The sequence below is a fragment of the Muscardinus avellanarius genome (genome assembly GCF_963383645.1).
Source record: "Muscardinus avellanarius genome assembly, chromosome: 14".
Taxonomy (NCBI): domain Eukaryota; kingdom Metazoa; phylum Chordata; class Mammalia; order Rodentia; family Gliridae; genus Muscardinus; species Muscardinus avellanarius.
In genome coordinates, this window is record NC_137800.1 from 69,703,411 (window position 1) to 69,719,156 (window position 15,746).

The 15,746-nt window shown below is 44.5% G+C and overlaps 1 protein-coding gene across 1 annotated transcript in view; it reads right to left on the reverse strand.

Moving 5' to 3' along the window:
* The window catches only part of ADTRP (androgen dependent TFPI regulating protein), a gene marked incomplete at both ends in the record, with an annotated part of 66,378 nt that overhangs the window by 39,108 nt on the left and 11,524 nt on the right, over nucleotides 1–15,746 (reverse strand). The window contains one exon of the mRNA XM_080710279.1: nucleotides 13,931–14,032. Coding sequence (XP_080566405.1) covers nucleotides 13,931–14,032 — 102 coding nt within the window. The remainder of the gene's footprint in view (nucleotides 1–13,930; nucleotides 14,033–15,746) is intronic.

A 15,746-nucleotide genomic window follows, 5' to 3' on the forward strand; every position in this document is an offset into this window, starting at 1 on the left:
ATAGACCAGCAATGTATTTATTAATAAGTATACTTACTTAATAAGTTTACTTAAATGATTGCGAGCTATTTTTAAAATTTATTTTTATTGGTGAATTGTAATCATATATCACATTGGAATACAAGACTTGAGAGGATATACAAACACACATCATCCAATTAGCCCTCATCCAGTCCCCATCCCATTCCCTCCCCCTCCCTCCATCCCATGCTTATTTGGTGAATAACTTTGATACATATGTTTATGTACCTCCTGCGTTTTATTTTATTTTATTTTATTTTATTTTTTTGGTGGTACTGGGGTTCCTGGAAGCCCTTCTTCCTCTGGGCTACACTCCCAGACCTATTTTATATTTTTGAAACAGGGTCTCTTACGCCAGCACGGCTGGCTTTGAACCTGCGTGATCCTCCTGTCTCCGCCTCCCAAGCGCAGGGATTACAAGCGTGTGCCACCACGCCCGGCGCTACCTCCTGCGTTTTAAAGAGGCTCCATCCTCCCCTATTCCATACCCTCTGATTGGTCACCTTAATTGCTTCGCTATAGGGCCCTTTCTATAACTCGACCTCTTCCTGTTGCCCCTTTCCTCCTAGTTATTGCTGATTAAGGGAAGCATCTGATTTTTATTTTCTGTGATATTTCTCTGTGCATGCCGCGTTGCAAGTACTGATCCCACCCTTGGCAGCCCCAGTAGTGGCCTGGCTACCCGGTGGACTGATCCAGACCTCGCTGGCTCAAGAAGCAGCCTTGCCTCATGGGAGGCCCTGATTCTGGTCTCGCTGGCCCCGACACCAGCCTAACCCCTCAGCTGGCTCTGATCCCAGCCTCGGTGGCCCCAGCACTGGCCTAGCCTCAAGGCAGACTCCGATCCCGGCCTCAGAGGCCTCAGTAGCAGCCTTGCCTCATGGAAGGCTCCGATGTTGGCCCCTGGCCCCAGCACTGGCCTAAACCCTCGGCATGCTCTGATCCTGGCCTCGGAGGCCCCAGCTCCGGCCTTGCCTCATGGCAGGCTCCGATCCCAGCCTCGCTGGCCTCGGCACCGGCCTAACACCTCGGCAGGCTCCGATCCTGCCCTCGGAGGCCTCAGTAGCGGCCATGCCTCACGGAAGGCTTCGATGCCGGCCACTGGCCCTGGCACTGGCCTAACCCCTCGGCAGGCTCTGATCCCAGCCTTGGAGGCCCCAGCACCAGCCTTGCCTCACAGCAGGCTCCAATGCTGGTGGCTGGCCCTGGCACCAGCCTAACCCCTCGGCAGGCTCTGATCCTGGCTTTGGAGGCCCCAGTAGCAGTCTTGTCTCACAGCAGGCTCCAATCCTGGTCTCACTGGCCCCGGCCTAACCCCTCGGCAGGCTCCGATCCCGGCCTCGGAGGCCCCAGCACTGGCCTTGCCTCATGGCAGGCTCCAATGCTGGCCTTGCTGGCCCCAGCACCGGCCTAACCCCTCGGCAGGCTCCCGGCCTCAGAGGCCCCAGAACTGGCCTTGCCTCACGGAAGGCTCTGATGCCGGCCGCCGCTGGCCCCGGCATCAGCCTAACATCATGGCAGACTCCAATCCTGGCCTTGGAGGCTCCAGTAACGGCCTTGCTTCACAGCAGGCTCCGACACCGGCTGTTGGCCCTGGCATCGGCCTAACCCCTTGGCAGGCTCTGATCCTGGCCTCGGAGGCCCTGGCACCGGCCTTGCCTCATGGCAGGCTCCGATGCTGGCCACTGGCCCTGGCATCGGCCTAACCCCTTGGCAGGCTCCAATCCCAGCCTCGGTGGCCCCAGCATTGGCCTAGCCTCATGGGAGGCCCTGTTTCTGGTCTCTCTGGCCCTGACACCAGCCTAACCCCTCAGCTGACTCTGATCCCGGCCTTGGTGGCTCCAGCATTGGCCTAGCCTCAAGGCAGGCTCCGATCCCGGCCTTGGAGGCCCCAGTAACGGCCTTGCCTCACGGCAGGTTCCGATGCCAGCCATTGGCCCTTGCACCGGCCTAACCCCTTGGCAGGCTTCGCTCCCAGCATCGGAGGCCCCAGCACCGGCCTTGCCTCACGGCTGGCTCCAATGCCGGCCGTTGGCCCCAGCACTGGCCTAACCCCTCGGCAGGCTCCGATCCTGGCCTCAGAGGCCCCAGCACTGGTCTCACCTCACGGCAGGCTGTGATAGAACATTTTAGCTCTGTGATTCTAGGTCTCTGTTTGAATCTCCAGGAAGCAAACACAAGGGAAAATGAATTGGGGCTATTTGATAGTAACTAACTCTAACCAAGATCATTATCAACATAGGCTAGAAACAATTTGTAAATTCCATATTCATTAAAAAATTGACTCGAATGGGGAACTTTTAAGTATGTGTTAGAAATAGATTTTTACTCTCTTGTTCTTTTGCCTGAAAAATAGGGCTTAATCGAGGGAAATAATGTATTGAGTCTTCCTGGGATTCCCATTAAAAAGAAATGCCAAGGCTTGAGGAAGGAAAGAGTTGAAATATGGTTAGAATCATATCTGAAGGTATCACTGCCAATCTTGTTAACATATATGGGGAAAGAGGAAGGGGGAGTGGGGCGGGATTAGAGGGAAACACACCAAGTGATGATTGCATGTATTTATGCATCACTCTGAATCTCACTATGATATATAAATACAATGTCTCAATAAAAACATATACAAGGAAATGCCTGATCTGAAATTCCGGGAGAGCTTCTGCTTTTTCTAGCTAAGTCAGGTCAGGTAAGTGTTTCCAATCCAAACCCACTATCCATGATGAAACGTCCTTCTATATTTCCCTCATTTTTTACTCTTTAGTGTGATTATCAGCATGCAAAGACAAGGTCAATATTAAATCCCAACCCTTCCATTGCTCTCCTTTGCCAATAGAAACAGAATTCTTAGCATCCCTGCACTTCAACATTGGACCCCATGTCTCTCCACATTTACCTTCAGCTTTTTTGCTTTCTGATAGCTCTGCCCTTGCTAAGCTGACTACACTGGTTCAAATAGCATCCTGTTCCTACTTTATGCTCTTCCTGGAATTTCAGGCTGCTACCTCATTTGGAAATAGATGCAGATGTAATTAATTAAGATAAGGTCATATTGGACTAAGGGAGGAGGCATAAACAGATTCACCTATGTCCTTACAAAAGAGGAGAAAATTTTAGTCCCAGCTTTTGAGAGGCTGAGATAGGACAGTCACAGGTTCCAGGCCAGCCTCAGCCATTCAGTAAGGTCCCTCAGCAACTTAGTGAGACTATTTCAAAATAAAAAATAAATTAGCCAGGCATGGTGTTGCACGCTTGTAATCCCCACGCTTGGGAGGCAGAGACAGGAGGATCGCGCAGGTTCAAAGCCAGTCGCACTGGCTTAAGAGACCCTGTTTCCAAATAAAAAAAGTATAAAATAGGTCTGGGAGTGTAGCCTGGAGGTAGAAGGGCTTCCAGGAACCCCAATACCACCAAAAACAATAAATAAATAATTAATTAATTAAAAATGGCTAGGAGTGTAGCTCAAAGGTAGAAATACTTTTGGGTTCAACTTTTTGTACCAAAAATAAAAAAATAAAGATAGAGAGGTCTTATGCACACAGGGATGGTGATGTAGAGAGACATGAACAAGGAGAGAGCACCACATGGTGGCAGGCAAAGACTGGAGGGATGTGTCGACAAGCCAAGGCTTCCTGGCTGAACTAGAAGCTAAGAGAAAGGCTTGGAACAGATTCCACCTGACGGCCCTCCAAGAGATCAAAGCTCTGCCGATCATCAAGTCTAGGCTTCTGGTCTCCAGAACTTTGAGAGTTTGTGCTGACTCAGGCCACACACAAATCAGGCTTTGCCTGATGGTGGCCCTTGGGAACACATACACTGATCTGCTTACCGATGGTTCCCTCGCTTCCCAGTTCACTTTCGTTTATTGTTCCTTTTATTTAGATAACACCTGCTGCCTTTTCTATTCATCCTTTGAAATCTACTTCAAATTTTCAACTCTTTCATTATCCCTTTCCAACCCACGCACTGGGAAGTGAAGTTTCTCTAAAACTAGGCTCATACCATTCATTAGATCTGGTACTTGTTGGGGCAACTTGTGGCATGTTCCTTGACTCTTTACTATGCTCATGGTGGGAATCTTATCTTTTATCTCCTGCTCTCCCACATGTGATATCCTTTCCATGCCTCATGCATTCGTTATACAGTATGAGATTTTTTTGGGGGGTCGGTGGTACTGGGGTTCCTGGAAGCCCTTCTACCTCCAAGCTACACTCCCAGACCTATTTTTATATTTTTAAATATAAAAACCCAGAAGTATTTCTACCTTTGAGCTACACCCCTAGCCATTTTTAATTAATTAATTGATTAACTATTGTTTTTGGTGGTACTGGGGTTCCTGGAAACCCTTCTACCTCTGGGCTACACTCCCAGACCTATTTTATACTTTTTTTATTTGGAAACAGGGTCTCTTAAGCCAGCACGACTGGCTTCGAACCTGCGCAATCCTCCTGTCTCCGCTCCCAAGCGCAGGGATTACAAGTGTGCGCCACCATGCCCGGCTACAGTATGAGTTTTTTTTTTTTTTTTTTTTTTTTTTTGGTGGTACTGGGGTTCCTGGAAGCCCTTCTACCTCCGGGCTACACTCCCAGACCTATTTTTTACATTTTCATTTTTGGAAACAGGGTCTCCTAAGCCAGCGCACGCGGCTGGCTTCGAACCTGCGCGATCCTCCTGTCTCTGCCTCCCAAGCGCGGGAATTACAAGCGTGCGCCACCACGCCCGGCTACAGTATGAGTTTTTAATGAACATTGTTTGTTGAATTGATTCATTGGTCATGAAAACGTGACATCACTCTTCAAAGTAAGAATGCTATATGTCCAGTTATACATACGCAGCCTCCAGGTTTTCCCCAGTGTCTCTAAAGAAAGTGGACTTTTAATACCCACATGAAGCCGGGCGTGGTGACGCACACTTGTAATCCCAGCATTCGGGAGGTTAAGTCCATGGTTTGCAGACAGCCTCAGCCACTTAGTGAGGCCCTCCTCAACTCAGTGAGACCGTGTTTCAAAATAAAGAATAAAAATAAGGCAGGGGATAAAACTCAGAGGTTGAATGCCCTTGGGTTCCATCTCCAGACCCACACAAAATAATTAATACCCACATGAAACATCAGGGTGGAGTATGGGAAAGCCGAGGGATGGATTTGGTCCTGGCTGTGAAGATTAACAACTGGTGAACATCCATCAGTTCCCTTTGTGAGACTTTAGAGGTCACTCTCTCCTGTGTGGCAGAGCAATGCTTTCACTCCCTTCCTTCCTTCCTTCCTTCCTTCCTTCCTTCCTTCCTTCCTTCCTTCCTTCCTTCCTTGTACTAGGGATTGAACCCAGAGGCATTCTACCTCCACACTACACCTCCAGCCCAATTTATTTTTTATTTCCTTATTTCTTATTTGGAGACAAGTTCTCGCTAGGTTGCTGCCAAGTCTCACTTAAATTGCTGAGGCTGGCTTTAAACCTGTGATCCTCCTGTCTCAGCCTCCCAAGTACTGAGACTACAGGTGTGCACGACCATGTCTGGCTTTTGCATCTCTTCTGATCACCTTCTTCTGCTTATGATCAGGCCAGAATCAAAGAGGAAGAAACCAAGGCCAATACTCTTTCAGATGTATGGGGGAGGGGCACTTCTGCTCACCCGGCAGGTAGTAAGATGGAGACATCTGTAAAGCAAGGCCTACTGCTCACTAAGATGTACACAAAGTCTCTTTGTTGGTCCCTTTGGAAGGTTCTCTTTGAGGGAATGGGGGCAGGGAGGCGAAATGGAAGAAGGAGAATAGAAGCTTCTGGAAATACCTAAATTAGGAACTGACACTATCAATACTTGGGATGTGCTCTCACCCTTATCAATATACTACTCATGAGTACTTATCAATATTCAAGATTCACTTCTTTCTTTCCATTACCAGTCATTCTGAGTTCCCTTTTCTCTGATCACAATTTCTCTGTGTCTTATCATCTTTATCAAACTATATGGTGCTGTATCTTTACTCATGGATACTGCATGACTTTTTAAAAAGATAATACATAGAATATTGGCCATTATTCATGACCTTAAATTACATATTGCTACTTTTATACAATGGAATAAACAGAACATATAGTGTGTGGACAAGCTTCTCAAAAGGAGGGGATTATAAAACGTGGAGAGCTGGGTTTGCATTAGAGTTATCATCAGACAGGGAAGTAGGATAAATAACAGTCCCCAAAGATATCTACATCCCAATCTCTGGCACCTGCAAATATGTTACCTTTCATGGCAAAGGAACGTGTGGATTACTATGGCCTTGGTATAGTTTGAATGTACCCCACAAAGATGCATATGCTAGAGGTTTTGCTGGGAGGAGGTGGATCATTTAGGAGGGGGCCCTAGGAGGAGGAGGTCCTTGGGTCATTGAAGGCATGCCCTTGGAAAGAATGAAGGTAGTTCTATTGAAAGCAAGTGGTTATAAAGCCCGCAGTGACACCTAGATCTCTCTCTAATGGTGACACCTAGATCTCTCTCTAACGGTGACACCTAGATCTCTCTCTAATGGTGACACTTAGATCTCTCTCTAACGGTGACACCTAGATCTCTCTCTAACGGTGACACCTAGATCTCTCTCTAACGGTGACACCTAGATCTCTCTCTAACGGTGACACCTAGATCTCTCTCTATTTGGTGACCCCTTCCTTCTGCATCTCTCCCACCATTTGCCAACAGGACCTTTATCAGAGCCAGTATTGGGGTTTTCAGATTTCCAAACTATGAGCTAAATAAACCTCTCTTCTTTGTAAGAAATTGTGGCTTAGGGCATTTTGTGATAGTAATGCCAAATGGACTCACAGATAGATGATATTAAGTTATGGTCTAACGCTGAAGTGTCTGAGTGGACCCAATGGAATCAGAGGGGATCTCTTAGGAGAAAGTCAGAGAGGGCAGAGGCATTTAAAAAGAAGGTTATAGGAAGATAAAAGCAGAGAGAAAGGGATGTGCTAGTGAAATTAGAGGCTGGAATAATAGCCTCTGAAGAAAGAGGAGAGTGCTGTGAACCCAGGAAGGCAGTCTGACCACAGAGGGAAAAGGTGCAGTGGAAGCAGAGTCCTCTAGAAGCTTCAGAAGGGATGCAGCTCAGCCAACATGAATTTCATCCCATAAAACCCAGTTTGAAATTCTCACCTCCACAACTCTGAGATAATACACTCACATTGTTTTCAACTACTAAGTGTGCATGGCTTTGTTCCAGTAGCAACAAGTGACGAATACACAGAGCATCAGCAAGGTTTTACTGACCCTCCCTTGCTCTCAACTTCTCTTGCACATGTTCATAGTGATTTCAATGTCACTAAGCCCAGTGAAAAGGTCTGACTCATGTCCCCTGGTACTTTCTTAGCTTCTTTGCAGCCTCAGACATAAGACACTTCCTCTTTCTTTAAACATTTTAATACTTGACTTTCAGGAAACCAAACAGCACAGCACTGGTTGGACTTCCTGCTAGCTTATTGATATCTGTGTCTAGCCTTCCTCCTCTTCCTCCTAGCCCCCAAAAGACTGAAATATTCTTTTTTGTGTGTGTGGTCTGGGGGTGGAATACAGGGGCGTTTCTACCTCCAAGCTATACTTCCAGACCTATTTTTTATTCTTTATTTGAAACAGGGTATCACTAAGTTGCTGAGAGCCTCACTAAGTAGCTGAGGCTGACTTCGAACTTGTGCAATCCTCCTGTCTCAGCCTCCCAAGCGCTGGGATTATAAGCATGAGCCACCATGCCTGGCAAGATTAGAATATTCTAACACAATACTGGGAGATCTTATTCAGCCATATCTAGTCCTTAGATAATCTTACTCAACCTAAATTTAAAAAAAATCTGTATGATAGAAACTATTTAGTTTACCAGTCTTGGATGTCTAAGTGTGTCCAGCCTAGAACGTTATTGTCCAGCTGCTCACTCCACATCTTGCCCTCATGGTCTAGTAGATATCTCCTGCTAATGTGTCCAAATAGAATGATTTTCTCATCCATAATCCTGGTACTCCTATCCATTCCCCTTTCTGTGGCTTCGGTTAAAAATGTCATTTCCCTTTTGTCCCACATATCTAGGGTTAAGTATATATATATATATATATATATATATATATATATATATATATATATGTGTGTGTGTGTGTGTGTGTGTGTGTGTGTGTGTGTGTGTGTTGGAGAGGGACAAGGAAGGAAAGTCTCCTTACAGTCAGGCCAGGATACATTTAGCAGTAATGACAAACCAACGCCTGCCCCCACTGGGATCAATGTCTTATGTTTGTATTAACTATTATTTTATTAACTCAACTAAATACTAGACTCCACCAAATTCAAGGTCACTAACCCTTTTCAAGTACCAATCATGACGTCACAAATATAATAGTGCTCAGTAATTAGTTTTGAGGTGAAAAACGACAACAAATGAAGCTCCTAAGTAGCTGTATTTAAAGATCTGGGGAGGTAGGCATGGTGGTGCATACCTGTAATCTCAATACTTGGGAATCTTAGACAGGAAGATCAGAGGTTCGAGGACAGCCTCACCAGTTTAATAAGGCCCTCAGCAGCTTAGGAAAATCCTACTTCAAAATATAAGATAGGGTGGGGGGTGTGACTCACAGGTAGAATACCCCTGGGTTCAATCCTCAGTCTCTCTCTCTGTCTCTCTCTCTCTCTTTCTCTCTCTGTCTCTCCCTGTGTGTGTGTGTGTGTGTGTGTGTGTGTGTGTGTGTGTGTGTGTGTATGCATGTATGAGAGAGAGAGAGAGAGAGAAAGAGAGAATATGAATGAATCCAGGGAAAGGCCTGTCTTTTAATGGCAGATTGCCATAAGATCCCCATTAAAATCAATGGAGCTTTTTTAAATTCTAAAGACTGATCTGGATGGAGAATAAGGACATGGATTCTGGGGCTGGGAATTCTCAAGTTTTACATGATCATAACTTACACTTATTCAGTCCTTGGCAGTTGATAAGGTGCTTAGGTACATGTTCTGACTAATCATGCTCTGTTTTCAAATATAGAGGGGCTCGAGGGGGACTTCTCTTCCATTTCAGCTCTTCCTTTGGGGCAACCGAACCATCTAGGTTGTTTTCCAGAGAAACAAGTTACCAGCTCCCTGCCAGTTAGACCTGCAAGTTTCCTCAGTTACTGAGCATCTTCCTCCTGCTATTTAAATCTGTCTGCTCAAATTCTATCTTTAGTAAGCATTTAGATAAGACCTGAGGAGCTAATGTTTTCCTGGCAAAACCTGGAGGAATACTTTGCTGTTCTTGCCCATAAAAGTGGAGACTGCTTAGCAATGAGTCAGGTTGATCTACTTTAACTAAGACAGCCAGGCCCAAATGGGAGCCCAGCCGTCACCGGAGCAAGCTACCTGTCCGTGGTGGATGCAAATATCTCAGTGATGCTACTACTTGGGCTGCATGCATAACAAGAGCAGGAAAAGGTCCACCAGAGGCGAAAACTTAAAAGGATTACTGTCGTGATAAGTTTTCATCAAGTTAGAAGGATGGGGTTGCGAGGATTCCAAAGACCTGATTAGTCATGAAGCTCCTCTATGTCAGAGGAGAGTGTGGCATTTCTGCACTGACAGCTACGACTCATAAAACCAGGGCAGGGGCACAAAGGGTAAGGAGGAAGACAATGTAAAGCTAACATTGGAACAGCACACTCAGGAGTGTTGTGAAGTAAAAGGGCCCTTTAGGACGGCATGAGGCTGGAGACATAAGGCAGTCATTCTTATATCATGGAGGAGAAAAGGGAGCAGTATAAGGCTCCCTAGCAGTGCCAGGCCAACACCACACAGAAGAAACTAGTGCCAAGCACCCAGCCAGGCCACCCACATCACTCCCACTCCAACGGGCCCCGTTCCTAGCATCCTATCCCCTTCTTTGGGTGGTTATGGAAGGGCACTGTTCAAATATGGGCAGTGTTGACAAGTTAGCCCAGTGTGTTTAGCCAGCTTACCAGCACTATAATGAAACCCTAGCTAGGGTGACTACTTTATGAAGAGAAAAGGTTTATGTTATCTCACTGTTTCAGGGGTTTGAGTGTGTGATCCATTGACTATGTGTTTTTTGGGGGGACTGTTGCAGGACAGCACATAACTTTTCACTTCATGGCAATAAGTGACAAAGAGAATAGGTAGGGGACCAAAGGCCACAACAATCTAAATATCTACCAGTAGGCCCTCTCCTCTTTGAGGTTCTACTCACTCCTAATAGCACCATTCTAGAAACCCTGCCTTTAACACATGGGCCTTTGGGGACATTCAGATCCAAACTATGGCACTGAGAGACATCCATTTCTATATTAGTTTACACTAGTGTTTTAAAAATTTGGTATCAGGAGCTGGGTGTGGTGGCGCAGCCTTGTAACCCCAACATTTGGGAGGCTGAGACAGGAGGATCTGGGTTTGTGGCCAGCCTCAACTATTTAGTGAGGCTTTTTGCAACTCATTGAGACTCTGTTTCAAAAGTAAAAGAATAGCCTGGCATGGTGGTGCACACTGTAATCCCCATGCTTGGGAGGCGGAGACAGGAGGATAACACAGGTTTGAAGCCAGCATCGCTGGCTTAAGAGACCCTGTTTCCAAATAAAATATAAAATATGTCTGGGAGTATAGCCCAGAGGTAGAAAGGTTCCATCCCCAGTACTACCAAAAAAAAAAAAAAAGGAAAAGAATAAAAAAATAAGTCTGGTAGAATGCCCTTGGGTTCCATCACCAGTACTGCAAAAAAAAAAAAAAAAAAATTGGTGTCAGATATGATGGCCCACACTTGTAATCCCAATACTTGGGAGGGTGAGGGGTGAGTCAGGAGGATCACAGATTTGAGACCAGCTTCAGCAACTTAGCAAGACACTGTTTCAAAATAAAAAACGGCAAGGTGTATATTGAAGGTAGAATGCCCCCGGGTTCAATCCAAAGTACCATCAAGAAAAGAAAAGAAATTGACAAAGCACATTTTGGGGGGAAATAGACCAGGAAGATGTAACAGTGAAGACAAAAAATGTCTAAATAAATGGGACACTCTGGAAGAGAAGGACGAGATACTACTATGAGGACATTCAATTTAGAGCAGGAAGTTTGAGGATAGCAACATTAGAGACACCCTAAGTTGATTTTGCTGATACTGATGTTTTTCTAAGAGATGACTCTTTTGGGAGCTTCTCCAATTAAGTTGAGAGAATCACAGAAGCATTTATGTCTGACCCAAGGCAGCAGGCTTCTCCTCATTCCTTCTAGTCTTCTCTAAGGGATTTGGACCACTTGACTGACCAAGGGGCCAGGGGGAGGGTTACCATCCTGCCCCTCCTCCTTCAGGTAGTAAAAGCACAAGAATAACGAAGGATCCCTGTTATACAGTATCTGCCTTGCTAATTAGCTCATGGATGTGATGTACATTATCCAGCTGTCTGCTTCCAAAATGATCAGCAATCCATATGGCTGTTTATTTAACAAGGTCACAAAAATTGGGCATCACCATAATAACTATTTGGAAGAGATCCAGTCATACATCAGCGTAGAAAATGGAACCTCAAAGAGGGAGGGAGCTGGTAGTCATTGTAAGGAAATTACTAGAGGAGCTCATAAAGCCTTGATGAGGTGTTTAATAGATGTGTCTGGCCCCAGATAAAAGATGCTTTCAGGATTCACCTTCTTATTATTTTTGTAACCTCTAGCTCAGCCAATTGTTTCCAATCACTTCAATTTCTCAGAGTTTTGTTTATTAGCATACAGATGGGGATTCTGGGCTTTTTTTTTTAAAGGGGACATTCTCACTTTGCTATATTAATTAATCAAGTAATTGGCATCCTTTCTGATTGCCTGGTGAATTGTGAAACTAGATCAAACCGCAGGTTCTGGACTTACTAGCACAAGAAAACATAGAGTGACTTTCCCTTAGATTATAATTCTAGCTGTAGTGAAAATGAGCTTGGTGGTCCTGGGCAAGTCACATGCCCTCTCTTAGCTATTACTTTTTTAATGTGTAACAATCAGGATTATGGTAGTTATCCAAAGGTGGTGTGAATTAAAGGAGCTCATACCTGAGGCGCATGCTTTGTATAGTGTAATATACCATTTAAAAAAAAATCAGGCTGGGTGTAGTGGTATATACCTGTAATCTTGGTATTTGGGAGGCTGAGACAGAAAGAGCACAGATTGGAGACCAGCCTCAGCAACTTAGCAAGACACTCAGAAACCTAGCAAAATCCTGTTTTAAAATTTAAAAAATTAACAATAAAAAGGGCTGGGAATGTGGCTCAGAGGTAGACTGTCCCTGGATGCAATCCCCAATCATAAAAATAATGCAGGACTCTTCCTTCTATAGGTGCCTCAGATTAATATTAATGAGGAATTAGGAAGATAAGAAGAAGCGGGTAGGAGTAGTTTCCTAAGACTTATTTAACACAGTGTTTGGTCTTGAACTCTAAATTAGATTACAACTGAGGCATATTAGTCAATTACCAGTAGCTCATGGAACAAAATTTTTGCACTGAAAGTAAATTTTTTTTCTGGGAGGTGGGGCATGCAGGGCATGGTATGGGTGGACCCAGTTGCTTTCCAAGTTGGTAATCATGTGAGTTTTTTTTTTTTTTTTTCGGGTCTGGGGATGGAACCCAGGGGCATTTGACCTCCAAACTACAGCCCCTGCCCTATTTTTATTCTTTATTTTTTGAAACAGGGTCTCACTAAGTCTCACTAAGTTACAGAGGGCCTCACTAAGTAGCTAAGGCTATCCACGAACCATGATCCTCCTGTCTCAGCCTCCCGAATGCTGGGATTACAAGCATGCAACACCACACCCGGCTTCATGTAAGTTTTAAGACACTGGAGGAACTGAGGGCAGAAGTCCGTTTGTACATGAACCTGGAGCCTTGAAATGCTCCTCTCTTGTGATCTTTCCCCGATCTTTAAATATCATTTGTTCTCCAGAGTCCAAGACTTCCTTAAGAACCCTTGACTAACATGGAAAAAGATTTACAAGTATTGAGAAGCTAAGTTAGGACTTCAGAGGATAACTTGGCATACACAGTGCCAAGGACTCAGGTTCAATCCTCCACGGAGACCTGGACCATCGGCTCTGCCTTGCATGTCTGGGTCACTGTTGCTGGTCCTCAGACTCCAGTGGCCTGAGTAGCTCAGAATACATTCTGTTTAGTCTGTAACCCCTCAGAAACACACAAGTGATTAAAAAAACTAACAGAAAAGTATTCATACAAGTATGCAAATAAGAATTCCATTCACGAGGCAGAGTCCTGAAGAAATACTGGTGATGGGACTGCTGCTGAGCTCTGAGGCCGTCTTTAGATGTTGGGGTGGATTTTATTTAAAACTTGCTCTAGGACGGAATTTTTTTACTTATTTCTTTCTCGGTACTGAACCTACCAAAAAGTTGCCTGCCCCTCTGATCACATGGCTTCATGATGACTCCCTTGGCAATGTGACAAAAGTCTTGTCTATCTCCTTTGCCCTCTGCAGTTATAGTAGTAGTTTTTGTTTATTTCATAACCTCATTGTACTTCCTTCCTTCCTTCCTTCCTTCCTTCCTTCCTTCCTTCCTTCCTTCTTTCCTTCCTTCCTTCCTTGTACTTGTACTGGGGATTAAACCCAAGGCATTCTATCTCTGAGCAACACTCCCAGCCCTGTTTTATTTTTAATTGGAAACAGGATCTCACTAAACTACTAAGCCTGGCCTTCGAACCTGCCACCCTTTTCCAGCCTCCCCAGTACCATGATTACAGGCATGCACCAACCCATCGGGCTTGTGCTCTTTAAATAGTGACAGGTAGGGAGGAAAGAGTGGCCTGGATGTTCGGAGCTGCGTCGAGATTTAGAAACATGGACAAGGCGCACCGGAATTTTCAGTATAGAGGCTGTCAGCTTTCTGGGTTCATTTCATTTTTTCCGCACTCACCATTGCATGATTCATCCATACTGGAAAGATATCATCTAGGGCCCTGGGGTAAATGAGCTCTCGATCATAGAGAAAGATGGTCCAGAATACCAAAAATACAAACTGGAAAGTAAAACACAAACATAGCGCCATTAGGTTTGTTTTTAATCAGAGCTTTCTACAATCATAAAAATCACAGGCAAATAAAAAGAGATACTTGCTTGAAGGATGTATTGCATATACATCATAGATGTGTCAAATAAGGGAAAGATACTTATTGTAGGATTGCAATATCTACCCTTTCTGTGGATTCATCAATGGTCCAGTGAACTGGGGGGCAATTATTTGTTATCATGGCAAGCAGAGATGATATGGAACCTTTCTTATTTTATTGACTTCTTTCTCCTCTGAGCTTGCACTAAGAGATTGTGTACATAGAATGTTTTTCCAGTTCACCCCTTACGTAGGCAAAGCAAGGAAACGCAGTAGGACTGGGAGAGAAGATGGGAAGTGACCAGCTCCTGGGATAATTCACAAACTGCCTGGCTGAGAGTTAGCTCTCTCCATTACTCAGACTTTGCTCTGATCTCCATCTACTGTCTGCCTGGCGTATCTTGTCAGAGAACTCGTCCTCTATGTTTCAAAGTCAACACTGAGATGGAGTAGGGGAGAGGCTATTAACTTTCTGAAATTTCATAGACTTAATGTCTAAGCCTTACAAAATGAATAGTCTCCATTGTTAACTTTAAAAACTTGACCTCTAGAAGACTTTCTTTCTGGGGGGTAGAGGTATTCAGCAAAGTAAACCTGGAATGCCTGTACTTGCTCTGTTATCTAAGAGCTCATCAGTGTTTAGAGAGTCTCATTTTTATGTGTGTGTGTGTGTGTGTGGTACTTGGGGTGAAACCCAGGGGCTTTTCTACCTCTAGGATATACTCTCTGACCTATTTTATACTTTATTTGGAAACGGGATCTCACTAAGTTGCTGAGGCTGGCTTTGAACCTGTGCGATCCTCCTATCTCAGTCTTTCAAGAGCTGTGATTACAAGCGTGTGCCACCACGCCCAGCTAGAGAGTTTCACCCTGCATTTAGTTCTGAGCTCTTGATGGGACAGGAAGCAGGACCATGACAGGTAGTGAATTCTAATCCCAGGTCTTGATGGGCAGCACGCAAGCTCTGTCTCAGTTTATTTCCATTCTAGCTAAGGAAAGGGAACATGAATAGTCATGGAATTGTGGACAGGACCAAAAAACAAACCCCCTCTCATACCTCACTTCTTTCAATGTCCATTCACTCAAAGCAATGACTGAAGTGCTTATGGTGTGCCCAACACTGGGCTTGTCTTTCTCTCCTAAATAGTTTTTTCCATGGGCCAACTTAGAAGGTCTCATAGTTTTTATTTATGCATTTTTTAGTTTAATGTTTTCCCACTTGCAGAAGTAACATGTGCTTATTGCCCCACATAAAACAAAAGTTATAAAAGGGAAAATAAGTCATCTCCCTCCTGAGGGATCTTTATTCTCACCACCTGATGGAACTAAGGTGGTCTCAGTTGTACAGTTGACCCCCAGGATCCAGGAGAATAAGTTCCAAGAACCTGAATGGAGACCAAAACTCACAGATGTTCAACTCTCTTATGTAAAATGGTATAGTATTTGCATATAATCAGGTACATCCTCTCTTATACTTTAAAACATCTCTAGATTGCTTACAATACACAGTATCAAATAAATGCCATGTAAATAATTATTAAAATATATTTTGTTTTAACTTGCTTATTGTATTGATTTCTATTAATTTATTTTATTTTATTTTACTAATTTATTTTTTAAATTT